The 26,777-nt window shown below is 41.0% G+C and overlaps 1 protein-coding gene across 7 annotated transcripts in view; it reads right to left on the minus strand.

Moving 5' to 3' along the window:
- The window catches only part of KLHL29 (kelch like family member 29), a 412,753-nt gene that overhangs the window by 49,652 nt on the left and 336,324 nt on the right, over positions 1–26,777 (minus strand). For all 7 annotated transcript variants that reach the window (XM_075750512.1, XM_075750509.1, XM_075750508.1 and 4 more), the window contains 3 exons: positions 22,459–22,597; positions 6,919–7,118; positions 212–471 (listed from right to left, as the gene is read on the minus strand). In XM_075750512.1, coding sequence (XP_075606627.1) covers positions 212–471; positions 6,919–7,118; positions 22,459–22,597 — 599 coding nt within the window. The remainder of the gene's footprint in view (positions 1–211; positions 472–6,918; positions 7,119–22,458; positions 22,598–26,777) is intronic.

A 26,777-nucleotide genomic window follows, 5' to 3' on the forward strand; every position in this document is an offset into this window, starting at 1 on the left:
GAGATTTTCATTCTAAATGATCAGATACGGGGATCAGATTTTGAAATCACATACATTTTGTGCAGAGTCTCCATTGCCTTTTTTTTTAATCTGAACTGCCCATCCCATCTCCTACGCACCCTCATGTTTAAAATTGCATGGGGACGGTTTCTATTTTCAAAGAGGCATTCATGGGCACGGAGCAGAGTGAGGCTGCTGAGATTATTTTTACCTGAGCTCTGATTGCAGCGTCCTTCTTAATCCACTTTATCACTGTTTCATACACCAGCTCCTCCGCTTTGGTGTTCAGGCTGTCATTGGACATGTAGGAAATGAAGTCGTCTTTTGAGATATTAAGGATCTCTTCTTGGTTTGCCACCTCCGGGAAAATCTGCAGGGCGTATGCTTTGGCCATGTTGTATAGTTCAGTGCACTGCATGGCTTCAGCCATGGCTAATATTCCTAAGCAGTTGCTAGCAGTCAGCTGTTTTTCTGAAAGGAGAGGGAAAAAAAAAAAAAAAAAAAAAAAAGCAAGTGAGAATTATTAAAAGCAAGATTCACATTCTTACCAAGATCATGAAAAAAATAAGTGCCACCGACAAACCTCCAACCCTAATTAATTTCAAGGAGTTAATTAGAAGCAGCACCCTGGATTACATTAGAATTGGGGTTTAAAGTACAAAATCGAAATCTGTCTAACAACTGAGCTGGGGATGGGGAGAGAAATGCACTTTCTGAGTTTGCTTTTTGTGTAAGCCTTCGCAAGGCACTGGGGAAACCTACTGACATAATAGTATCTGGGGCTTCCCGAGGGACGGGAACCCAGCCAAGAGACTGCTGCTATTTCTACCGCCTACAATGTTGCTTTAAGAAACAGCAAAGATGTAAATGCCAGTGCAGACACTTAAGAATAAATGCAAACAGCGCTAAGGACATTTCTGAGGATGCTGCAGTCGCTTTATGATAATTTTTGCCCTGTTCATATACTAAGCTACTTCAAATAAAAAAAAAAATCCTCCCCCACCTTTTTTTTCAAAGGAACTTTGTTGCCGCTGAATGTGATGACATCCCTTATGCAAAACACAGATTATACTAACGCCTTCTGTTAAATGTTGTGTAGTAGGTTTCAAAGAAAATAATGCACAGAGGAGACAGCATTATCTCCTACCCGGCAAACAGAAGTAACGGCACAGTGTGTAGCTTTGCGTTAAAACTGTGCTACACCATACATTTGACTGTACTTTTTTCCTTTTCAGCTATTCTGAAGAAAAACCTACCAATTTCAGACACTTATAAGAGGAACTTTCAGATTCTTCTCAGCTTTTGTTAACCAAGCCACTACTAATAGGCAGAATATATTCTTTTAAGATATAGGACCAAGAAAAAAAATATAAACATGAGAGACAGACTGCAATAGATCACAAAAGCATCGGTACCAGTGGCAGGCTTCTACGCTGTCAGAGGAGCAGTATATCACTTTTGGGCAGTGTCATATCCTAGAGCACAATTTCAGAGCACTGGACAGGAATGTGCGATAGCCCCACATCTCTTCAAACAAAATTCCCATCAGATTGCTTGTGCTGGAAATGCTCGGGGATTTTTCCCTACACCCACCTTCTGCCTTCATCGGATCTAAAACCTGCATGCTATCTATACGTGGCTTTTATTAAAATGGGATTATGACCTACTTTTTTTTTCTTTTTTAACCTGGCATGCGATTAGGAGTTCTGTGCTTTGGGTTTCCCACCCCGCCCCAACTCCTTTTATTTTCTTTTACAGATCCAGCAGTCTTGAAACTAGGTTATCTCATTTTGCATCAGTTGATTGTACTGACTCCAAGGAACCCATTTCCTCAAGCAGACTGGAGCAGTGGCACTGTTTGCTGTCAGTAGATTTTGTCAGTCAAAGACTGCTCAGAGACAGGCTTCAAACCGATAGCTATGAAGCACAAAGCTCCCAAAATTTCTTCTTTTCCAAAAAAAAAAACCCAAACCCCACCACCCACCAAAATCCTCTTCCAGGTTCCTTGGTTCTGTCTGTTGGCACAGCTTCATGTATACATACAGCTGGGGGTTAAATAATCACCTCACAAAGCCCCAAACTGTCGTCATCGCTTGGCAAACTCTCAAGCAAAAGACAAATCTGACACTGCTCCACCTATCCTCACAGGGTTTATAATAAAGATAATAATCAAATTTGACTCATTAAGCTGCCGTATACTTGCACATGATGGAAAAGACCTGCAAGAATGAATCTTTGTCTTCAAGGACTGGGTCTGCCTCTAATCAGGAGAGACTCCCATGTCATCCCCAGCTGAGCCTGGTGCGTGGGGCAGAAAAAGCACTGGTTACGGCTGGTTTCTTTGGGTCTAGGCAGGTTTTTCTACCTCTAACCAATGCTGGGTGACTGATGCAGCCCAGTACACTGGTGTCCAAGCAGTTCCACCTTTGAGCTTCACTCCGTCCTCTTCCTCGAGATACTGCTCAGTGGCAGACCCAAATGACATTATCCCTGTCTGATTCAGCAAGTACGACAAGGTCATTTAGAGAGGAGTCCCGGGAGATGCAGACTGGGGTACGTCAGGAGACTGGTGACACACTTCTTGGCACTTCATCACTTTTGATGTGATGAGCACCACAGCAAGGTGGGCACAGTGATGTCTTTTTAAGATGAGGGCTGATATGTGAACTAGTGGGATTCATTCGAGGTGAGCAAGACAGAGGTTGGGGCAACAGCTATAGGAGGTATGGAAAATCTCTATCCTATGAACAGAAAAAACACACCCTCGATTTTTCACCTCTGACTCAAAATTTGGTGGCAAGATTGCTCTCTCTTGACTCCTGCTGTCTACGGTGCAACTGAGCAATCACATTAGTATCCCTGTACACTCATAAACGCAATTCCAAGAAGCAATCTGGTGGTATTTTTGATTAATCTGGTAATATTTTGGATAAGGACTTCAGGATGTGCAGAACCATGCCTTACCAATGCCTGTTACTCTTCACTGACTACAAGGAGAGCCTACAGGACCACTTAGATATAGACCTCTGCTATATAATACAGCCCATCCAAGTCACTGCAATCTGGGGGCACTTCTGGATGCCGACATGACAAAGACAGCTGAGGACCAGTTCTGCTCCATCGGCTCCTGAGTCATTTTCCTTTGGACGTTGAGATGTTTAAAATAATTGCTGGTTTTGCGACAGTGACGCTGGACTTGTACTAACACGTTTTTGTGGAGTTTCACCTTGAGTCCATTCAGAATATGACTGCTGACTACTAAGCTATTCCCAGCGCTCAAGGACAGTTCATAACAGACTTATGAGTGGATTTTAAGGATATCAGATGTAATCTAGTAGGTTCTCACTGGTTTGAGACAGTGCTGGATAGCATATTTGTTTCTGCGTATGTCATAATATTGCAGATCAGCAGCCGGTATTCTCCACTTCTGTTAGATGTGATTTTAAATGGGATCCTGTGCAGAGTCATCATGAGCTAATCAGCCAGGCAGACTGCTAAGACCACACTCCTGGGAGGGAGATGACTTGAGATAAAGTCAGAAATAGATGGTTTGTAGGAAGGATTACTCAGCAAGATTGAGGTAACAGTATGATGGAAGCTCAGTGGCTGATATAAGCACCCTCTGTGCATTAAGTACTGTATTTAGAGATGCTTTCTAGATGATGACTTGGATATCACTAAAATTAGCATAAAACATGCATTTCCTCATCATATTCTGTGTATATTCTGATGGGGATCTTATTTCTCAGGTATTCCTCCTAGAGTCAAAAGCATGTGAAGATGGGAGATAGGTGGAAGACTTCTGGATGCATTTATCACTCACTTCCCCTGTGAGAGTGCTCCTCATTTCTCCTGTCTCCAGATATGGTTGATGCTTCAGTTTCTCCAGGGTTGGGCAGCATGGTTGTCCAGTTGGCTCAAAATTCTCTACCTTGGATGAACAAAAGATCACCCATAATACTTTCTCTCGAATTCATAAGGACCATAAAGGCCTCTTCTTCCCTCAGGTGCATATGCCTGTTCATGTAGGTCTCACCACTGGTCTGTCGTTCAGTTTTTCTCATAGCTGCCTCTCATTCTCTTTGTAAACTTTGTCTTTGTGCAGGAGACTAAGAAAAGTCATTGCTCCTACTCTTTCCTATTCTGATCCATAAATCTAACAGGTTCCAACAACTTCTTTAGATTTAAGGAAGAATACTTTTATCTGCACCAAGCTGAAGTACAAGCTCAGAATTTGTTAACTCCTATGATGGGGGTCCCTGCATCACAGACCCAAACCGTGATACTGATAAATCTCCTGAAATCCTGTTTGAGCCATGGTTTGGCTGTGGTGACAGCGTAAAACAAATATGAAAAAAAAAAAAAAAACCAAGAAAAAAAACCCTCAAGTCTTCAGCATATGGATACAGGAAATACCTATGATGTCCTGACCAGTTTGCAAACATTTGCCCAGTTATCATATGGAGCCTGCATGAACTTGTCAGCATCATTGCATCAGTCGGCACAAAACTGTTGTCATTTCTTGTGGTCTAGACAAAAGCAGAGGAGATGGCATGTGGGGGAGAGAGAGAACATGGCTATAATTAGCCTAGTGAAGCTGGTTAAGAAATCTCCCGTTGAAATGAAACAATTTTCTTGACACATTCGCAGCATGTTTCCACTAGAAAGGGCAAGTAGATTTGGGTGTGTCTGTCCAATGCTGCTGAGAGACACAAGAGCTGCCTGGACATCAACCAGTTAGGACCCTGCTGGAGCTTCATAGCTAAAAAAGGATGACCTGAGATGGTGCTGTGATGTGCTGAACAGACCTGTTAATTTGGGGTTTTTACTTCTTTGGGCCTCTTTGGACTTCCCTCCACTTCTCTTGCTATTTAGACATGGCCACTGATGGGAGACAATCACTGTTTACACTGATGAATCCTCCAGAAACCCTTGAAAAAACCTGATTTTTAGCATTATTTTGGCTTTGTGGGGAGCAGAGGTGGCTGGAATGAAAAGAAAAAACACAGCCACAGAGGAGACAAAAGGCCTTTCCCTAAAGTTTTTAGATGGCAAATGCTCTCCTACCTCTAGAGCAATCCAGTCACAGCTATAAATAAAAAGAAGCAATTACACTCCATGAATTCTCCAAATGAGAATACAAAATTCCAGCACCTACCCATATATCACTGAACTTATAACCAACTCTAACCATAACACGGTTCACTGAATTCAAATATTAACTATAGGAAAAGAGAAATCTCACACTGATTTAGTGAAATAAATGTATTTTGGTTTTGTGGCTGAATCTTTAGAGATAGTGCAACTTAAACACATCTGTCCCTGGAAAGGCCATAAGATCTAATCACTTGTACAAGGTGGTGAAGGAAAGCTGGGGGAAAGCAATGCCAGAGGCAGAGCCCTCACTCAACTTCATGGCCAACACAGTGGGATGGCAAAGCATAGATGTCATTTCCCCATCGCCCAGCCATTTGAGAACAGACTTTTAAACAAGTGACATATAAAAAGTTGGAAAGAAGAGGAGAATACAATACCACAGATTCTTCACTGATGCCTGCATTGTACCAGCCCAGTCACTCCACTCAACCTGCCAGCAGGCCAGCTTACCATTGACAATTAACACGGCAGTAAACTGGACTAATTTGAATTTTTTTTTTCTTTTTTTAATGAGTGCAACATTTTCTAAACTCTCATCTTCTACACTCTGGAATTGTAGATGTCAGTTTGAAATGAGAATTGCCCAAGAAGAACCTGCAGTTCATTTGGGGTTCAGACAGAAAGATATCTCCCATACCAAACTAGGAGTTGAGGTAGCTGGGTAGACATCAGATGTCCAAAAAAGATATTTGGAACTTGGACATGGGAAGTAAGTCATATAAGATCAAGCTCACACTTTTTGTATTAATAAGTTTGTGTTAATAATTTGTAAATTATTACTGTCTCATTAACTGATATTAGAGCCATGTTCGTGAAGGAGTGGCATGTGATACAGGGGGAATTTGAACCAACATGTGTTTCAGTTGAGCTCCAGTTCTGGCTCCTCTTCTGCCATGACAGAAATGGTTCCAGTTCAGACCAGTAAAGCTTAGTTAACTGAGCTGGAAACCTTGGACTGTTTTGAAATAGTCTATGCTGGAAAATATACAGAAAGTGAAAGGAGCAGGATGACGTGGTGCTCTGGAGAAGAACAGGCTTCTTTGTGGCCATGAGAGGACGGACAGAGGCGCTGGTGATGATGTTGCTCTGTACACCCTCGCTGGGGCAAACGCTTCCCGTGCACGCAGGGCTCGCCAGTTATCGCAGGAGGGCACTGCCACCTCTCATTGCTATCCACCATTTGTGATGACACATATCCATCAGACCATAACTCTGTATGAAAGAACAAACCCCATGAACATTCAACCTGGGTAGTTCAACCAGATCTTGTTTACAAGAACATTGGGCATGGGAAGGATTTTCTCATGGATGCAAGAAGATTGCAGATCCTGACTCCTCTGTGGGAGTTCACTTCCAACTCTTCCAGTGCTGGACCAAACTGGCCTGGTGTAGCACCCAACATTTGCTGTCACAGTTATAAGCAACCTGTGTGTTACAGCCTAGTATCTGTGCAGAGATCAACCACTGGGAAACAAAATGTCACCGTGATACCAAGTATGAAAGAAGGTTCAACAAAAAAATCTATCCAAGATGTGAAAGCAGTTGCCACTCAAACAACAGGCTACACTTCTCAAGATCATTTTCCACTGGCCACCATGTCCGCTTTTTAAATTCAAATCTCAACCCAAATAAATACTGTTTTTTTTATTTTATTGTATTTAATCTTGGGTTTCGTAATTATCTTTTAAGAGCTGTTAGAAGGAAGGCTTACAAACCTTAAAATGAGATCTTAAAACCTCACTAGACGGGAGTGATTCTTACCTAGAAACGAAACGCAGACTTTACAGAACGTATGAAACTGGAACTTGCTGGCAGCTTCCAGTAGGGTTTTTGCATTGGCTGAATCTATGATCAAAGAACCTGTATAAACAAACTCCAGGAGTAACTCCAGGACATCTGCAGTGAGGTTGGACATGGCCAATTCCAGCTTCTCTCCGCTTCTGCTACTGTCTCGTGGTGACCTGGTAACAGCAGACAATTAAATTATGGACATTACACCATCCCCATTTTGTTGGCATTTATTGATTAGTGAGGGCTAGAAAATCGCTTTGCACCTCATTATATTTCTCCATTATTTTTGTTTATGGAACTGAAGAATATGAATTTTAAAATAACTGAACTTAAAAACTTTAACTGGATCTGAAAGAGAAGAGTCTTAAAGCAAGTCTTACAAAAAATCTGTTTACTGCTACTCTGCATTTTCATGCAAAAACAGTTGCAAAAGAAAAGGAAAGGAAAGAAAGAAAAAGAAAAATGAATGAGCCAACATTAATGAAAATGAGGAACAGGATTAGCTTTCAAAGGGAAACAATACATTTTAACATCTTGGTTAACATCTCATCTTCTGTGCATAATGTAACTGTTAAGGAAAAAACACTCTCCAATTTCAAGAGAAAAGGTCATCTACTTTTTTAGGAATCCAGCACTGGAATAATTTTAAATGTCATGTGCATTTAAGGATACATTTAGAGACCTTTTCATAAAAAATAACAATAATAGATATTAATTTCTGTTTAGCTTGAACTTCTCAGTATGTTATATTGAAATACAGATATGATAGATAGGATATGCATATACAGACGGTCATAAAAAAAATACATATATATGCTTATTCTAAAAATCTATTGTTCCCTTTTAGGCACTAAAAAAAGGAAGCCCTTCATGGCAATTGCTTTGAAAACTGAATACAAGACAAGATAGACAGACAAAATGGTTAGAGCAAAGAAGGGAGGGGGGGAAAACAACAACCAGCTCTGCCACAGGAAGCCAGCAGCCATCCTCTAGGAGTTTCATGACTGTGGCCTACGGTTTTTCCTGCATGAAGTGCTGAACAATTTGGGGATCAAAGTATCTCCTGCATTTGAAGTGTGGATTAGTGCTTGTGAAATTATTGGACAAAAAGAAAATGATACTGAATTAAAGTAAGGGCCCAGTTCTTAATGCATGGTTGGCTGATGTGTCTGCAACACTTAAGACAGGTTACACCTGAAAGACAAAAGTGATGATAAATTTGGTAACATCAAGGAGGGGAGGGGAAATCTGTTGGAGTAAGAAAATAAACTCTTTTAATGGTTAGGACCATCCAGCACCTTCTCAAAGAAACATGAACTTTTCTTAGTCACTGGACAGTCAACGTCTGCTCACTCCAATTCTGCTAGAGTACTTGCAAAAGCCATTGCACGATTGACACAAAACCGGCATACGATGCTGCGTGACTTATATGGCCCGGCCAAAGCATCACTATTCACAGGCAATGCCAGCTTTAAGCACGAGCAAGAGCACTACCAACCTCTCGGATTCACAAAGCTGCCTAGAAAGGTGATGGTCAGACCTCTACTACTATAATGGAGGAAAAATAAACAACATACGAGGTTCTGTTTTCTTCCTTCATGACACCCCACTCCAGCCACCCCTAAAATCATTTGGGGAAAGGCTTCAAATTTGCAGCGGATGCTTTGTCACTGCTCTTCCATTGACTAGTGTTGTTCAAGTCAAGGGCACAGCTTTAATTCATACGAATCTTTGCAGGATCAAAGGTCTGAAGAGGTTTCATTTTGCTACTGAAAGTATTTCGATTGTGTCCATTATCACAATGGAGGAGCAGCTAGCAGTCCTTAATTTCATACGCTTCTCTAAGGTAGTGAACAACGGTTACTCCCATTCACAAAGGGAAACTGAGGCACAAGGAGACAAAACCACTTGATTGTAGAGAAAGTCAGGGGCAAAGCAAGGAACTAAACCCCAATTTTCTGTTCTAAATATTGGACTCTGCCTTTGTATGGGAATGCAGGTGGGTTACATCCTATTCTACAAGCAGATGGGTAAAAATACATAAAGATCACGATACCTGTGGTACCCTTGCATGCACAGATGTGTATGCTACCCTGAATCCTTATGCTTCACCACATCACAATATTCTTTCTGAACTCTTGCATATGCATTCAATTTTGCACTCAAGGCAGAAAACCTTAGATGTCAAAACGGAAGAGCTGCCACTTCCTAGATCCTCAAGAGGATGTCATGAAACGTTTTTTTTCTTTTTTATTCTTTCTCACACTCACATACCAATAACATGCCCCATATCTGATTTACCTCCAGTTGTGCACACATCCGGTGCTGCACCCTGGGCTATCAAAATGCCTCCTGGTACCGATGAAATTCTTGCTGAATTGTTTCCAGGAGCACTTTGTACCTGGCAGCAAATTCATATTCATGTGGGTTGGTTAATAAGGACATTGCCTAAAATTTAAGTGAGATTTGGAGGTACCCAGCAAGCAACAGAATCAGGCTCTTTGCACTGTGGGAAGCCTCACCGTAAGCAATTATTTATTTAATGCCACTAATTGCACTGTGCTGGCGATGGCTGTGGGAATGACTGCGCGTGACCCATCGGGAATCGCATGCTCTCACCCGGCGCAGAGACCAGGAGGCACAAAGGAAAGGACGACGTGACACCAGCATCAGCGTAGACACATACACACGTTAGCAACAACTGCAAGCTGCTATTTTTCAGAATAATTAAGTAATAATCTCTTTTACTTTGTAATACACCAAGCAATAAACTGCTGCTGCAATTGATTAAATGCCAAAGAAAAGCTAAGGTGTTTAATCAATCACTAGAGCTGCTTACGGCAAGTATAATACAAAGCTACAGATATTATTGATATTACACAATGAGCCAGAAATGGGAAAGAAAATTATCCCTATTCCTTCCCCTGCGATGCCTTGAATATGTTGTGCTGCTTGGCTTGCTCTTTCTAAGCAACAACGAGCACCTTGGCTCCACGTTTAGCTGGACCAAATACTGAGCACAGGCTTGGGTCAGCCTGCAAAGGGAACTGACAGCTACCGTGTTTCCATGCTGGGGATCTGGCTCGGTACGGGCTGGAGAATGGACAGGGAATTGGTTGAAACAGGTCCTAATGGATCAAAAATGAGTTTTTGAAGGAAGAGAAGAAAATGACAGGGGGAAACAGACTGATGTGACTGAAGCGGGAAATTCCACAGATTGCTTCAGTGAATCTGGCTGTGGCATCCCTCACCAAGCCTGACTAAAGCTTTCTGTGTTCCTTGTCTTCACACGTATTAGAACATCAATATGCTCTGTGCAGATATACTACATCTATTTGGGACGGACCTTTCTTTCAGCTAATCTAGAGGAACTGCAATGAAGTGGCTAAAGATGTATTACAAGAATAGAACTTAGCCCTGTAAACGCATACGCAGTGGATTGGGAAAAATCTGTACGAATGTATACAGCTGCACCGCAGATAGCTCATCCTGTGTCACATCAGGAGGAGTTTTATCAGTCGCACTGGTAGACGCAAACATTTAGAAAAGTCTACTCTCAGAAAAGCACTGACTCCTTGCTGTACGAGCTGTGAAAAGATACAGCTCTACCTGGTGCTCTCGTTCCCCCACTCCTGGCACAAACACGGGGCATTTTCAGGATGGAGAGCCTGCCTGCTTTGTGTTTCACTCTCACTTGAAGCCAGGCAATGTACACTTATCGTCCGTGGACATCATTAAATGTGGCACATTTTGCTATTTGCCCTGCGAACTCGAAAGTTTAAACAGAATGATGTCATTTTATTGGCCTTGTAATCATTGCTCATATTATAAAGGTCACACGTTTCACATTGTGGCAGAAAATCAATAGCTCTCCCAACAGCCTCTGGGGGAAAAAGTTTTGCTTCTGAAGAATAATATATAATAAACAATTTTAGTCCTTACTTTATCATGGCTGTAATCTTGGAGAATAGCTACAGTAAAAATCTGGCAAAGGCTGATATATAAACTCATTAAAATTAGGAAGTGATTTAGAACAGGACTTTTAAAAGATTTATCTTGAGCTAAACAGCAAAGTGGTTTGTTTAGGTCTACATTTAAACAAGCTCCAAGAGCTCTTTAACAGCTTAATTTTACGGTAGCTGTCGGGGAATTCTTTCAGATTTACAAATCCTGTATTTCTCCGGCAAGGTGATAGACCTGAGCAACGTGCAAGCAGAACTGAACCCGCAGATAAGCAGGAAGCACAGATACACTCTGAACAGGTAAGGGGGAGTTACTGAAAAATATTTTGTATCCTCTGGAATAATTAGGTCTAACAAAATAAAGCCAAGGGCTTTGAACATACTCTGGCTACTTATCCTTCAACTTAATTACTTAAAGTAGAGAAGACAAAGGCACAGGGAACCTTTTAAAGCAAAAGATGGCTCGACTAGACTCTCAAATAACAAATCAAAATTGGTGTCCCTTTCTGTTAAGTAATATATAGAAAAGAGCGAAAGCATTTAAATACTGCTAGCAGGAAAAATAACCCTAAAACCTCATCTGCAAGATTAGGCGTGGATCTGACAAAAGAAAAAGTAGAGAACTTTCCAGTTTTGGTATTCATTTGTCCTTGAAAATCATTTCCATACATGTAATACACACAGACAAGAATCAGCACTAGTGTTTTCATGCTTAATAGAGATGCAATCAAGTTTTCTGCATCTTGAGTTATAAATATATGTATATCTATGCATTTTCCCTGCATTATTCGTATCAACATGTTCACGTAACAGAACTTCCGTGTGATTCAGTTCAAAACATTTAATAGTGAGATGCCTTGATTTGCAAAGCCGCATTTGGAGTCTGGCTAAAGTAGCTGTGTAAGTGAAACACCGCTAGCACATCAATTTGTCAATTTATGGACAAGGCTACCACCGCTAATTCAGACTTCCCTCCTGGTTTGGATATGCTGCCTTTAACCGGCTTGCAACGTTACTTTGACTGACTAATGGTTTGGCTACAGGCTCACTCAATTTTATATCAAATACGAAAAGCTACCTATACCCGGTATAGATGCCAGCCAACTCTCTGTTTACAAGCTATAGTCAGAAAGTCAAAACAAATTCTGGATGTTCAAAATGGAGCCATCTGCACGGAATAAACATGAAAAATGTGAAATATTTCATGTGAATGTACATTACTGCCTAGGAACAGTTGGTTCAGCTTCCTCCCAGGCTGCCTGGTTGGGAACAGGAGGACTGACAGAGTTTGTGACACCTATTTACATTCGAAGCCATATGACTCACTGCGCCGTAGACTCAAAGGTACGACGTATATTTAAGCATTGTGCTCCAAAAGGGCACTGGAATAATTCCTTATCTTTTTAAATAAAGACACATTTAGAATTATCATTTGTGCGCTTTCCCCAGGCATGTGGGACTCGGTGTGTGTCTTTTTCTTTCTGCCTCTCCAAGGTCCATCACTTCTGCTTGTGAACAGAGAGCATACCACCATTATCTGCTTCTCCCAAGAGGAGACAATGGCAAAGAGCCAGCTCTATAATATAGCCTCAATTTTGTTCATATTACACTCAGAATTTATTTTTAAGAAATAGGAAACAGCCTCATTCTGACAGTGTAATGAAATATATTTGGTATCTTTGACTATCTATTGCTTAGGATCTCACACAACGCAGGAATTTGAATATCCTCCACTAAAATCACATCTTTGAGTTATCGGGAGGCTACGGGACTGCCGGCAGGCAGGAGCTCCAGCTCCACCCTGGACTGAGGCATCTGAAGCCCGTATTTTGGCGGTGGTCCCTCCCTGCACGGACCAACGCAATGGCGTGTCCCACTGGCCGGCTGCCTGCCGGCCTCTTCACCTCATGCCCTCCCAGGATCTGCCCCATCAGCTCGACAAGCTGATCTTGCTGGCTAGCTTTCATAATTAGGAACATAGATGTTTACCCTACATTAATTGTGTTCCCATTCCACCAGAGCAACATATTTGCTACCAGACAGATAGGATCAAAAAAAAAAAAAAAAAATCAAACTAAATCGCTGTGTTCCCTCAACAGTATTTTGGTCGCCAGAAAACAGGAAATCCAAGATTTTTCTGTAAGATGAAGCACTTAAATGAAGAGAAGCTACTTCTTTTTATCTCTGTCAAATTATTTTGATTACCAAAGAAAGGCCTCCAGACTGGGATAGGCAGCTTCTCATGAGGCTTGGGAGTCTGTTAGCTATGTGCTCATTAAAAACTCCTGTTCAAGTCTATACAATTTAGACTGAACATCTTGTTTACTGTGGAACATAATCCTTAAAGCATCGAAACTCCAGGCAAAGAAGAGAGTGCAACGTTTCTGCATCTTAACTGTCCACTATTTGACTTTTCATCATCTTCAGAGTTATTAATGGTTCAAAACCCACATGTCTATTTATCTTGGGTGAAGCAACAAAGAAACTTCGTTATATTATAGCCAACCTTCAGCTATGAACAGAACAGACACAGCACTCCACATGGAAAGTCGTATTTCATACGGAAGAGCTTGATTTATCATAATTACATGCTCACGAGATATAAAAGCATAGATGCCCAAACATACCAACATACATTTCCACGACACACGCACCAAGATGCATGTGCACACTGAGGTAACAGGTTATTTACCGAGTTATTCAAGTTTATGCAGCTGCAAGGTAATCAATCATGTAAATGATGACAGGAAGGGACATTTATAGAGCAACATCATTGCAATATGTATGTCATAAGGCACTGAATGTTCTATTAAATAGGATTTAAAAAAAAATAAATTATACCCTAGCATAGCTTCTCCTTTGGAATTATTTTATCAGCTCAAAATGTATTAACTTGCAAATCTCTGCCTTCGTTATACTATCTTGTAGATAAATATTATCTTTGAGCCTCAGCCACTATCCATCTGCCTCATGAGAGATGAAAACATATACTGTAATGGTGCTATTGTACGATTACGACAAAGAACTAGTAAAATCACAAGATTAAATAAATTACATTGTTTAAACACAGGCTTGCAAATTTGTCATGAAAATTTACCTGACCAACAAATCCATTTGCTCATTTTTTACCGGGATGTTGATACAAATAACGTTCCTTGTTCCAGGCAAACAAAATTTGGCAAGACTAGTGTAACTTATTAGGGTCAAACGCTGCCAGTTTGCACCTGCTCTATTAGAAGAAAATCAGGAAAATTAATGGCTGCGCGCTCAGGAATGCACTAGCAGCTCCTGCTAATTCACCATCACAGAAATTATCATTACAAACCCAGACGAGCAACGGGATTAACAGCAAATGCTTTTGTTCACGGACAACACGGCCAGAATAAAATAAAACTAACAAAAGAGCCACGTCTCCTATATACCCTTAATGCTATTCACCGACGGAACACAATCTAATTGCTCGGTCAAGACTGTTTCTAAAGGCGCGGGATCAACGGCAGCCTGTAACGCTGTAGTGTCGGAGATCACAGTCGGAGGCACAAATCTGCCTCCCTGCTGAGATTTAAGAAAGAAGATGACGAGTTTGAAGATGCTGGCTTGAATGACTAGCAAGCGAATGAAGAAGAGAGTCGCGAGTGCCCTTGGAAGAACAGCATTTTGTGACCCAGACTTTTGCTAGGGACTGAATCTCACAAGGTACTAGTGGAGAGGTAAAAAAACTGGGCCAACTTATTAACAGCGTGGGATCTAACTTGCTTGCAAGTATCTCCGGCAGCCTAATTCAGCAAATATGTGGCAAAATAGCCTGGGGTGAGAGCTACTATTTGTTAAAGGTAAATAAAAGATGCAAGCGGGTTTTGGTGGATTATATGGGAAGAAAGACTGAAAATAAAATGACAGAATAAAAAATTTTTTCTCATCAAACTTAAAGCTCACCCCCTTAACCAACTCCTATCTGATTTGTTTTAATGATATTTATTACACCATCAAAAATCAGCTTAGCAGAGAGCTGGCATTATGCAGCTAATAAATCTGTTTCTTAGGAATGTGGAGAAATTTATACAAGTAATTATCTAGGTAAGTCTATCCAACGCTTTCTCATCATTGCAATGTCTAGAGGGAAAACAATGATAAAATAATGATAACCACAATTATTATTTATTACTACTACTATGATTATGGTAGTGCCCAAAGATCCCAATCAGCACTTCAGTAATTAGAATTAATTTTGTCAGGCACTGGTTCTTTCTCACTCAGCTGAAGGGTGTTGCTACTGCTTTTCTATGCTATACGTAGAGCCAGCCCGTGCTCTGGACGTCAATGAAAGATAATATATCGCATCACCTATGGCCAGAGTGTATGCGGGAAAGGGCAGGTAGCTCTTCTCAGCCCATCAATCCCTGCCCACACCACGTCGCAGAACTGCTCGGAGTACTTCAGTCACCAAAGATTAGCACTAGGCAAGCAAAAAAGAGGGGATTGTGATCTGATATGATCATAACCTGGTCATATTAATTCAAATTCATTATCCCAATCCAGCAGTGGCTAATCTTTGATGATTTAAATGAAAGGAAGTGAACTGCTGATCCCTGGAGCTACCTGCGAGAACACTGGAGAATGAGGTTTGATTACCCTCATTTTAGGGCAAGGCTTGCTTTTGGAAGTGGCCCAAAAATGACAGCTTTCAAGAACGTGGTCCCAGTTTCTACGCTGTGGAAATTTTTTTCGTTGTCTTTGATTTATTTAGCTTGAACTGCACCTTGTTACATAACTGTTCCCTTTCACCCCTAAATTTCAACACAGTCAAGCCTAGACAGGGCTGCGAGATGTAAGTAAATATAGGTAGGTCACCCACACCGGCATCTTATGAGTGGTTGTATGACAGCTGCATGGCTTGCAGATAGGTCTAGCCAGAGCAAGAGAGGTGATTAGTCTGTCATTCCTTGGACAAGATTCACAGGATTTGTAGTTGTGTCTAGAAATTATGTGAGCGAGAAGCCAAAACTACAGTAAATAGAGATGCTGTCAGTGAGGGAGAGGAGCGAGAGGTTAAGTGATTCTGCTTGATGCCTCTGCAAGCTGCAGCCATTACAAGGCAGAAGCTTAATTTCTGCGCTGCACCTCGAGGCTTGCAAAGGAGCCCTTCTCTCCTCCTCACCACGGCTTCTCTTCAGAGCAGGGCACAGCGATTTGTCTCTCATTTCAGAGCCAGCATCCAGCCCAAGCCATGCACCCTCTTAATCCATGGCCACGCTCACCAGGCTGGAAATAGCCGGGCTGCCGACGTCTGCTACGGGTTTTGTGGCAGTTCCTTAGCCTGGCAGCCCAGCACCACCACTGAATATTTGTAAGCTGCAGTTCATTTATGTAGAAGACCGTACATTTTTGCTTGATGAAAACATGTTTTCCAAGGCCTGGCAGCTGCAAAATTTGAAACCCAGCAGGCAGCTCCGACAGGCGGGCGGGAGCGTGGCTGCTCGGCCAGGCACGGCAAGCGAAGCCCCCACGGAAAGGGGCCACTGAAAGCGGGAAGCTGTTTCCCGTGCCAGGATTTTGCGCCTGACACACAGCAATCATCAGTCCCTCGTTTAAGAGAAAAATGTTGTCGATAGCGTAACTTACACCTGCACCCTGGTAGTAAAGGGTGAAGAATATTTTGCACTCCCATGCCACCTCCCATTCTCATAGATTCCTTTAAAAGGTTTAAGAGAAACCACTGGCGCTGTCTGTACAGGCACAATATACCCCCCCGGCACCTGAAACAAACATCGTATTTTTAACTCCCTATTTCTCTGTTTTCAAAGAAATGTTATAATTTGTTTCCACACTCATTCTGTTCTACAACTGAGCTGAAGCATGCAGATATAGAAATGCTGCCTGCTCCTCTCCCAGAGTTAAAAGCAAGGTTATTAATAAGCAGGAAAACACGAAGGGGTCACTAAGAGTAGACTTTTCTTTCATCTGCTATTTCTCATTTTGGGCTTTTTACAACATAAACACAAACCAGACAGTCTGTTTTCCAGACACCTAAATGCTTTTGCAGTTTTGTCAGACTGTTTCAGATGGATAGCGGCAGGTTTCTCTGTCTTGCATCCAAATGCTGCCTTTCCACACAATGGTGTAAAATGCAGAATGACATCTCTGTCTTCAGGGTAGGTGTAAAGCAAAAGGAATTTGGTCCTCTCAACCTAAACACTTTACTTCTCCCACACTCCCACCCTGCCTTCAAGCCCTCAGAAAGTAAATGCAACCCTTTTTTAGAAAAAAAAAATAAAAAAAATCTGACCACTTGCAAAAAGAGGCATGGTATCGTGGAAAAGCAATTTGGCCACGAAGTCACTGGCTCTGCTTCTTAGGAAAAGAAGGATGAACATAGCATTGCCAGATTACACGGCATCAAAAATGCTTGTTTCTTGTGACTGAATCTCTTTGTGTATCTGACTTACTGCTCTGTGCTAGTGGAATTAGGCAGCCAAGATGACTTCAAGATTAGGAAGCATCGTTACAATCAAATCTTGAAAAGATAAAGCTTGTAAGACAGGATCTGTGTATCTTTAGTAACTGACCACAGAGAAATAAAACTAAAGTCTGCTTATAAAAGCCAGCATTTTGGCCAAGAAGAGACTTTTATGTCAAGTGCTTCCTATTATTAATGTTGTATTTGGTAGAGATTCCAGCACTTTGGGTTAGATTAAGAAGAAGAAAGCAGCAAATTAAAATGTTCCGATGAAACTCTCTTTGTTACAGAAAAATATCAGACATTCCATTTATCCAGCAGCTGTATTTGTCTATCCCAAATGCAGCTGGAAAAAAATGATGCCTCTTCATGGGATTTTCCATTCCTTTCTTCCTTCCAGAACACAGACGTCTCCCACCATTTCTTCTAGGGCAGATACAAAGACACAGAACTCATTTCTCTCCTCGCCCAAATCAAGGAGCTGTAGCTACAAGATTGGATTAACTAAGAAAATCTGTGCTCTGCAAGAGGGGCATTTTAGATACAGGGGGTTTTGATGGATCCTGATCTACTTCTTTATTTCTGTGTACATATATAAGCATATGTATGTGATGTTCAAATACTAGTTTCTGGAAGGAATCACTTGTACTTTTAGCCAGCTACAATGCAGGTGTCTAATCAAATCATGGTGACTAGCCTTCCTCTGTGGGCAATGAAGACGGACCACTTCCAGAAGGCAATTCACGCTATTTATCGTAAGGTGGGATGAATTGCCCTACAGACATTCCTGTCTTCCCTCATGACTGCAGAGGATCCCTAGGTAAGCAGCTTAGGCTGGACCCCTGAAGGAAGCTCTGTAAAACCCATCTTAACTTTATAGGCTAAGCAAATGACCTCAGCTCTCTCTTTATTAACAGTAAAGTGGCATGGCCTCCTCCTTCATCTCTTAGCTTAGACGCCTATTTTATGGTGAAAGGACTTGCCTCCTGGAGAAGTCTGTCTCCCTCTCTATAGACTACTGCAGCAGGCTAGAAGGCAAGGTTAGACTAAACGTGCCTTAGATGTCAACCTTGGGCTTAAAGCTTGGTTGACTAACAGCAAGAGGTAAGAATCTCTCCTTGCTCCAGAGGGATCTGCTACCTGCCTGCACATAGGCACCTGAATTAGGAGACAAGATTCCTTCTGGAAGCCTTCAGGGTGCTTCTTTTTATTGCCTCTACCACAAATTTAGCCCTCGCTTTGGGAAGGATGATTTCTTAAGTACCTAAAATACAGATGCGAACTAGAGGCCAAAGCCAAGCAGACTAGAAGCAACTGTGGTGTGATGGATGGCATTTAGGGGACAGAACCCTATTCCAGCTGCTATTTATCATCCATTTTCTCCTGAAGTCCTATACTGCAGTAATCTTGTATGGGTCACAGTTTGAAGAAGCTGACTAACAGTATCATTTCCCTAAGCACAGATAAAGTACATCAGCTCCTCTATAATATGCTCTATGCCTGAAGGAGCAAGCAGTAAGGCTAAGCAGTCAACGCCATACCTGTCATAAGCAGGCTCAAATATTCACCAGAAAAAAGAATATACTTTAAAGGGGATTTTATGAAGAGAGCTTAAGAAAACCTCGCACTCTCCAAATATGTTTAATATTGCGTAAAATTGTTTCTGAGGTTGTTAGCAATAGCCCCACAGCCCCTGAGGTTATTGCATGCACCCATCTTCACACATCCCCACCCCTTCTCTGCACCTCTCTTCCCTCCCTTCATGGGCACAGCGAAGTTGAACAGACGTCAGGAACATTTCACACCTGCTGTTCCTAATACACCTAATACTTTTCAGATGATTTTGCACAGGGAAAGACTAAGAGTGTTTTTTATGGTCAGCTACTGTTGGGAGGAAGATGAACGTCAAGTCCTGGCTTAGGCTTGAGTGCTGCACAGCTCCTGACCGGGACTGGTTAACCCATTTCCAAGAGCGCAGTGCTTGGTACGGTGCTGAGCTTAGGCTCAGGACTGGACTAACCCAACCTCAAAAGGGCCATGCTCATATATTTAGAAGATAAAGAACTTTTCTGGACGAGGACCAGAATGCTCAGCACATTGCAGGATTATCCACTTCCTGAGAAACTAAGGCGGTTTCAAAGTGCACTCTCATTAACAAATTTGTTTCATAAATAATAAATAACTTTAGAATTGTTTTGGTCAGTCAAATCTGGTTACCATCTTTTCATTACAATGCAATAAAAATAATGTATTTTTCTCCCTGCTATGACTAATTCTCATCAAATAGCCTTCCTCAAGATGGGCAGTAACTCTAGTTCTATTATGCTTTTTTTCTAGATTTTGGGTTTGAGGAGGAAATAATTCATCTTATTTGTTTATGAGCATTTCCCTTTTATTGTCTTGTGACACTACTTGCTATTCTACCATCAGATAGCAACTCCAACACATCGTGGAATCAATGGCAGAACATGAGGTTAACAATAACTAGTCTGTGGCAAAGAACAGCCAAAGTAAATACTCTGCCAGGTATTCTTTTTCTGCATGTTTATACGGATGCACATAGCACCTTCGTGAATAGATCATCTTCTCATTGACGCTTCAGGTGACCCATTGGTGACTTTGGTTGGAATGGCATTAGAGTTTAACCCTAGCATGCACTGACTGAAATGGCCTTTATAGTATATTTAATATAAAGAGATCTCTTTTATTCTTTAAGAAAAACCTGCCATTTCTTGTTTGGATTTCTATAATAACACAAAGCGTGCAATATAAATCACATAAAGCTTTAAGTACTATCTCAAAAGAGCTGCTAACAAATATCAGGAGAGGATTCTACACATATTATATTTATAAACATACTGATCCTGTGAACTATAATGATTCTGTATTATTAACGGCATGATCCTACAAAATACTGAGTACCTCTTGCAACTTGAGTCCTTGACTTTCATTGACTTCATGGGGTTTCTAAAAGGACTAGGCTTTCCACTGCAAGCATCCTCTAAAAAGCAAGTCTTTAGAAATTCCACCCCATAGTCCTGAGTTTATTGTCTCGCAAAGACACATTTGCTCAGTTTATAGGTGAATATTTATTTTTCTCACCTGACAGTTTTGCAAACTCAACTAGACACCAAGCTGGATTTTCCTCTATTCAAGCATCATCATCAGTAATAAAGGTATTTTTGCCTTGGATACACCTGTGCAACTCCATTAGCCTTCATCAAGGTTACATGTGTGCAACTGAGGTTATATATGGAAGACAACTGGGATGGAGAGACCTGACTGTGGACACAAATCGACCTCTGGAATATCTATTGCTGCTGATGATGTGAAAGAAGGCAAAAAAGTGGTGAGGTTGGCAAATGGGCTAAACCTTTCACTATTTTTTCCTTGTAATGCATGTGAGCCTTATGTGAGCAGCTGAAAGACAATAAATGCTGTAATCTAGGGTTTGCTTTCATAGTCTCTTTTCAGAGCATTTACAAAGGGGTTCTTTTTGGTTTTGTTTTAAATGAGTTTGTATCAGAGCAGTGTTCAGTCTAAAGTATATCTCCATTTGATAATTAAATAATAAAGCAGCAACATTCCTCAGTGTGTTCTAGAAATAGATGCTGCCTGGTGACTTCTGCACACAAGCAGATGTCTTTGCAGCAAAATCCAAATGACAGGCTTTGGCCAGTCAGTTATTTGATTTCTGTAAGTTGATTCTAAGATTTTCTTTCCCTACAGACTCTACTCCTTATCACCCTAAAAAGCATATACTGTAGCCTTAACAATTAAATGATAATGAGCAGACAGAAGAGAAAGGACAGGAGAGATCTGGCATAGCTACAGCTAGCAATCATTAGATTTACAGAGGGGAAAAGACATGCTTCCTAGGCCAACATATTTTTTATGAATAATTGATAAGGCAGTCAGCACAGTTATATCATAGAAATGTAATATATATCCATAATTATAAAACCAGCTTTGTGCAAAAGGACATAATACACTGAAAGGAGATACCAGCCAATATGCCATCCTGAAATAAAATACAGTCACTATTGTGTTAGTTGGCAAAATTTAAATACAGGGTTTGAAGCAAGCAAAATGTTCTTTAATCCCATTTTTTAGCACAGTCCAGGCTCAGTCTGCTCAGGAAAATACTGCAAGGCAAAATCAGCAGCTGCATTAATTTGCTGATGATTGAGAGAAAAATGAAAGTTATCCTCATGTTTTTTTTCTCCCTACTTGCTACTCTAACTTACTAATAATACGAGAGTACCAATTTATTCCTATGCGAGTATATGAAGCATACAAATTGAAAAATCAATGTAATGGAAAAAAAAGATTATCATGCACTGTTTAGAATCAATCAGCTAGAAACAGAGGGGGGAAAATGTGAAGGCGGAGACATGATGTTTAGAAAATGTACATATTGTACCTACCCTAAGCTAGAGTGTTTGTAGGAAAAAACTACCCTTAGTCTAACATGCAGACTGAGCTATATTTTGACCAGAAAATCATCTTATTTCCAATCGTTTCTAGAGAAATTCATCAGTTGTATTTTCTTCTTTTAAAAAGTCCCCAAATAACAAAAAAAATATCAATCCCTTTGTCCATAAAAGCCACACAAAAGCATGTAACAAAGATTTCAGGGTGAAGGGATTACGAGACTCAAAATGCTTTATTAGCACGACGTCTCAGCATCGTTCACCAGAACGCTGATGGCTTAATGTAGCCCGAAGGACAGACTTTTGTCGCATGTGACAGAGTCCCTTGAAAACATCAACAGCAATAGTTCTTAGTTGTGGTCTGAGTCACCATTAGCAGTTGAGTTTAAAACTTAGATCTCTCAGTGGTGGAACACTTTCTTCGGCCAAAACCGGCCTCTACTGATCAGAAATAATTACACTGTACGAGTCGGATGTGTAACAAATGGGTCTGAGTCTCAGTTTGGAAATACATTCAGAGGAGGTGGAAAGAATGGCTACTGGCTCTGTGACAGGAGATTCAATCTTCATAAACCTGCAAGAGAGGGGAGGAAAAAAAAGCGACACAAATGCGCCCTACAAAAGAACAGAGCAGATCACAGCTGGAAGGAAGGCAAACCTTTTAATCAGGTCCTTGAAATACAAGCTGCAGGAAGCTAGAACATTTTGGTGGACTTCAAACTCTTTGCCTTCAACAATAATTTTCAGGTCTGTAAACTCTTTCGCTCTGCGTTGCTGGTTCAACTCCTTCAACATTTCTGCAGAACAGAGAAGACAGACAGTGCCAGGGTTCCCATTAAGAGTTTTTTATTTTTTACTTTTTACTTTTCATTTTTTTTGTAAAGAAGTAGAGAAACAGGAAACAACTGATATTTTTGTCGGTAAGATTGGCTCAACACAGACAGTCAGAAGTTACAAACATAACATATTAAAAAAAAAGAAAAAGAAAAAGCAGGAACCAGTAGGTCTAAACAACTGAAATATACAGAAAAAAAGAAAAAACAATCCTAAATTTGGAAGGGTTAAAACGAAAACAAAATATTTCAGCATCAGCAAATCAGAAACACAGAGAATGCATTATCACAGAAAAGTTAAAATAATTTGTTATAATAAAAAACAAGAGCTAATGAATTTCTATCCAAATGCAAATAAGTTTTGAACATACGAGAATAATATTAGTAAAAATATGGTATTATGATGCAATATGAACTGGATATGGGTCAAAATAATAAAACCACAAAACCTGCAAAAATAACTTATCCTTAACATAGTAAAAATGTGTTAAGCCTCTCAGTTAACAGAATAAAATAGTACTTCTAAATAATATATAAATTACAGTGCATAAAAATTAGCCAAATTATCAATGCATCTTGCAGTATACCTCAGCTATATAGACTGCAATTGTATATGTTTCAAAATTAGCTTAAAAGCATCCTTATGATAAAAAATAATCTCACGCAGAGAATAAATTACTGCCTTTTATAGCAATTCCCATTTTTTGCACTCCAAGGATTTTTACCATCACAGCATTTTTATTTTTTAGCCTTCAATGGCTTCATTTACAGCAACAATCAACTTTCACACATCATGAAAGAATCGTAATGATTAAAATAACCTATGAAAGTGTTTCCATCCTGCAATAAAGCACCTACCTTGCGTGATGCCTCCTTTTATAAAGCCTATTGGTACTAACAGAATGAAATAATAGCATGCCATGTCTTCATGTGTGGATGTGAGCTACTAAACAACCTACATGTTTTATATGCTGGCTGGACTTCTAAGGGTAAGACTTCCCTCCAACTTTGCAGACCAAAGTGGCTATCAAGATGAATAATATACTTTTCACCTGGGCAATAGTCTGGCGGTTCAGAAGCCAGTGATCAAGATGATAAAAGAGCCGATTTTAAATACTAAAGGATTTTGGTTTTATTTTATGTTTGCAATAGGTCAAGGTTCTCATTTTCTCAGTGTAACACCCTGAACACATTCCTCTTCAGACAGATCTGTAAATCAACAGTTCCTTCCATGGAGCCCCTCCCTACACAAAGTAAAAGGGACCTGAAGAGAGTGTAACTATAACTGCGTGTAAAGCCACTGCTGGGCCTGGGCACTGGGCTGCCAAAGGATCGCCCAGTGAAATGAAGACCCAAATAATCTTTATTTTCTCCTGCTTCCTCAGTGAAACTCAACAGGATTCATTTCAGCAAAGCACTGGTGGTTAAATAACGTGAAAGCATGCAAATACACAACTGTTGCATGAAGAGAAATTCAAGTTCTCCCAAGCCCCAACATCTGTGGTGCACATTTTTCAGGCCTAAGTAAATAAATGTCACCTTGCACATTTATGTCTATTTAATGGAAACACAGTAGTGTCTGAAAGGCTAATTATTCTGTGCTGAAATGGGTCAGTGCTCTCCAGAGAGCAAGCAGATCATTAGAGAGGGCACAGAAATAACAGCAGGCTTGTGTCAGATCTATAATAGGGGAAAATAAACCACTCTGTCCGGTGGGTGCTATAGCAGGGACTATTTTTAACTAATTCGTCTGAGCTAAAGTACAATGATACATTTTGAGCAAAACCTAAATGGAATCCGAATGTTCACTCTTCTGCAGGAAAGTTTCAGGCTTTTGCTGACGGTGCGGTGCCTAAAGCCTGACTTGACCACGAACCTTCAGGCCTTGCTTAAAGACCAAGGATGCTCTGGACACAAGAGGTGTTTTACCTGATATAGGGTTAAAGTGACTAAGTCTTTGGCTTCACAGGAGTAGCACAAGGTGCCTTCTTAGTTGCATATTTTTGGAGGCAATTGTGGAGGAAGTATTTTTCTGTTCCTTTTCATATATGAATTACTTTTTTATCTGTCTTGGTCCATTTTCCCACTTTCACTTACAGCAACTACATTTTCCTCCTGACCAATTTTCTATCATTTCATGTCTTAAAGACAGTTACTTTTCCCTCTAAACTTTCTGATACTCTCTTATCCCCTACTTAATTTCGCTTTTGTTTTCTGTCATTCCCCTTTTCAAATTTGCTCAAGTACTGTCCTCCATCCACATTTGCACTTTTGCTACATTCCTATTCAAGATCCTTTTCTCTGTTGCTCTGCAATCTTCCTTGCATAAGCCTTTCAAGACAAGCGCTCCAACCAAGACTAAGTCATACAAGTTTAAGACTACACTTACACAAGGGTCAATCTCCATCTCGCCTCATTCCATTTCCTCCTTTTAAAGCTCACGATCAATTATTCTTAGCATTCAACGAGCACAACTGTATAAATAGCAACCACATGGATCCTGGTCTCGAGGAGAGGAGAAGAGAGGAGAGGAGGGAAGAGGAGAGGAGGGGAGAGGAGAGGAGAGGAGAGGAGAGGAGAGGAGAGGAGAGGAGAGGAGAGGAGAGGAGAGGAGAGGAGAGGAGAGGAGAGGAGAGGAGAGGAGAGGAGAGGAGAGGAAGCAGAGCTTAGTTGCACTCTGAATGGGCTGGGGGGGGCGGGTTTGGAGGTGGGCTTGGGGTAAGCAGGATAGTAGAGACCATCCATGAACTCATGATTATGGCCGAGATTGCCGAATAGCAAGACAAAGTTCAGCCACTGCAGTGACGGATGCTGTGCTCTCTGTGCTGTCTCCAGTATTGTGAGAGCTGGTTTGAGCATCTAAGTTCCCAAATGGCTCCCCCAAGTAATGAGCTGATTATTTGGACTTTACTGAGCACCCTTTAATTACATCCAGTCCTGCAGTTCCTGGGCACAGTTTCTATCTATGCTCTTTACACACTTCAGTGTGCTTTATACTGTATGCATTCATTAATGGATGCAAACCAGAAAACACAGGTCTGGAGCAGTGGTACAATCTGGCTCATAAAAAAACAGACATTGGAAGAAGTCCTAATCAGAAACTGAAGCTCCTCTTTTTCCTATAGCCATTGGGAGGCTGTATTTCCCTCCTTGTCCTCCAACTTGCACTGTCCTCCGCAGAGAGATAACTACGAACAGTCCTGTATTTTTTGTAGCTCAGTTTCTGAACTAGAAAGAGAAGAGGCAGGTGGAGAGGAGAAGGAAGTCAGGAGACTGCATTGATTCATCGATCTTCCTCGCAGAGGCCCTTTGTATTACTAAATAACTAGCAGGCATTAGTATTGGACACAAGGTTATATCAGAACGGGCCCTCATTCTCTGAGTATTTGTAATGCTCACACTGTGCTTAGCCAGGCATTAATGATTTATGAGGACTCAGGATGAGTTGCAAAACAAATTTTTTCACCAGGTAATAATGCCTGCCGATGAGTTGTAAAAGGAGAGACAACACAGTGCAGTCCTGGCAGTGAAAAATTATCTCAGCTGTCTCCTGCTAGTCCGTCTTTTGGGCTCCTCCTAATTTTCAGTGTTTCCTCCAACAAATGGAATTTCCTGAAACCTTCAGAAAGGGATGTGCTGGGAATTTCCTAGTGGTTATTATTCCTCTGGTCTCTTTGTTCTTACAGAGGGTTTCTTCTTTGCTTTTTTTCTCATTTGCTTTTTTTTTTTTAAAGAGATCCAGGTAAAAATGAAGTGCAAGGACAGTTAAGGTGCAAGGTTTCAGCAGGGTGAGCACTGATGTTCCCTGTCCTCAGTGAATCACAGCAAATGCTCTCGCATCCATAGTGCAATGGATTTTCCTTCTTCCCCAGGTGCACACACAGTTTGGGATTGCAGAAACCAAGCCACTCCTTTCTGTCTTCCTCATCGTTACCAATACTAAATCATTCTCAGTCAAAGACTGGTTGAATGTTTCCTTCATAAAGGAAATACACAATAGACAGCCCCATGTTCTTCCATAATTACATGAGCCACGTAGTGGTTGAACCTAAAGGGGACTTGACCTGAAACCTGCAACTGAACATCTCTACGGAGCTTACGAAGGGAAGCGCTTTCTATCCTGCCATTATCAGCCTTCATATCA

This window comes from Balearica regulorum, chromosome 3 (assembly GCF_011004875.1).
Source record: "Balearica regulorum gibbericeps isolate bBalReg1 chromosome 3, bBalReg1.pri, whole genome shotgun sequence".
In the NCBI taxonomy this organism is placed as follows: domain Eukaryota; kingdom Metazoa; phylum Chordata; class Aves; order Gruiformes; family Gruidae; genus Balearica; species Balearica regulorum.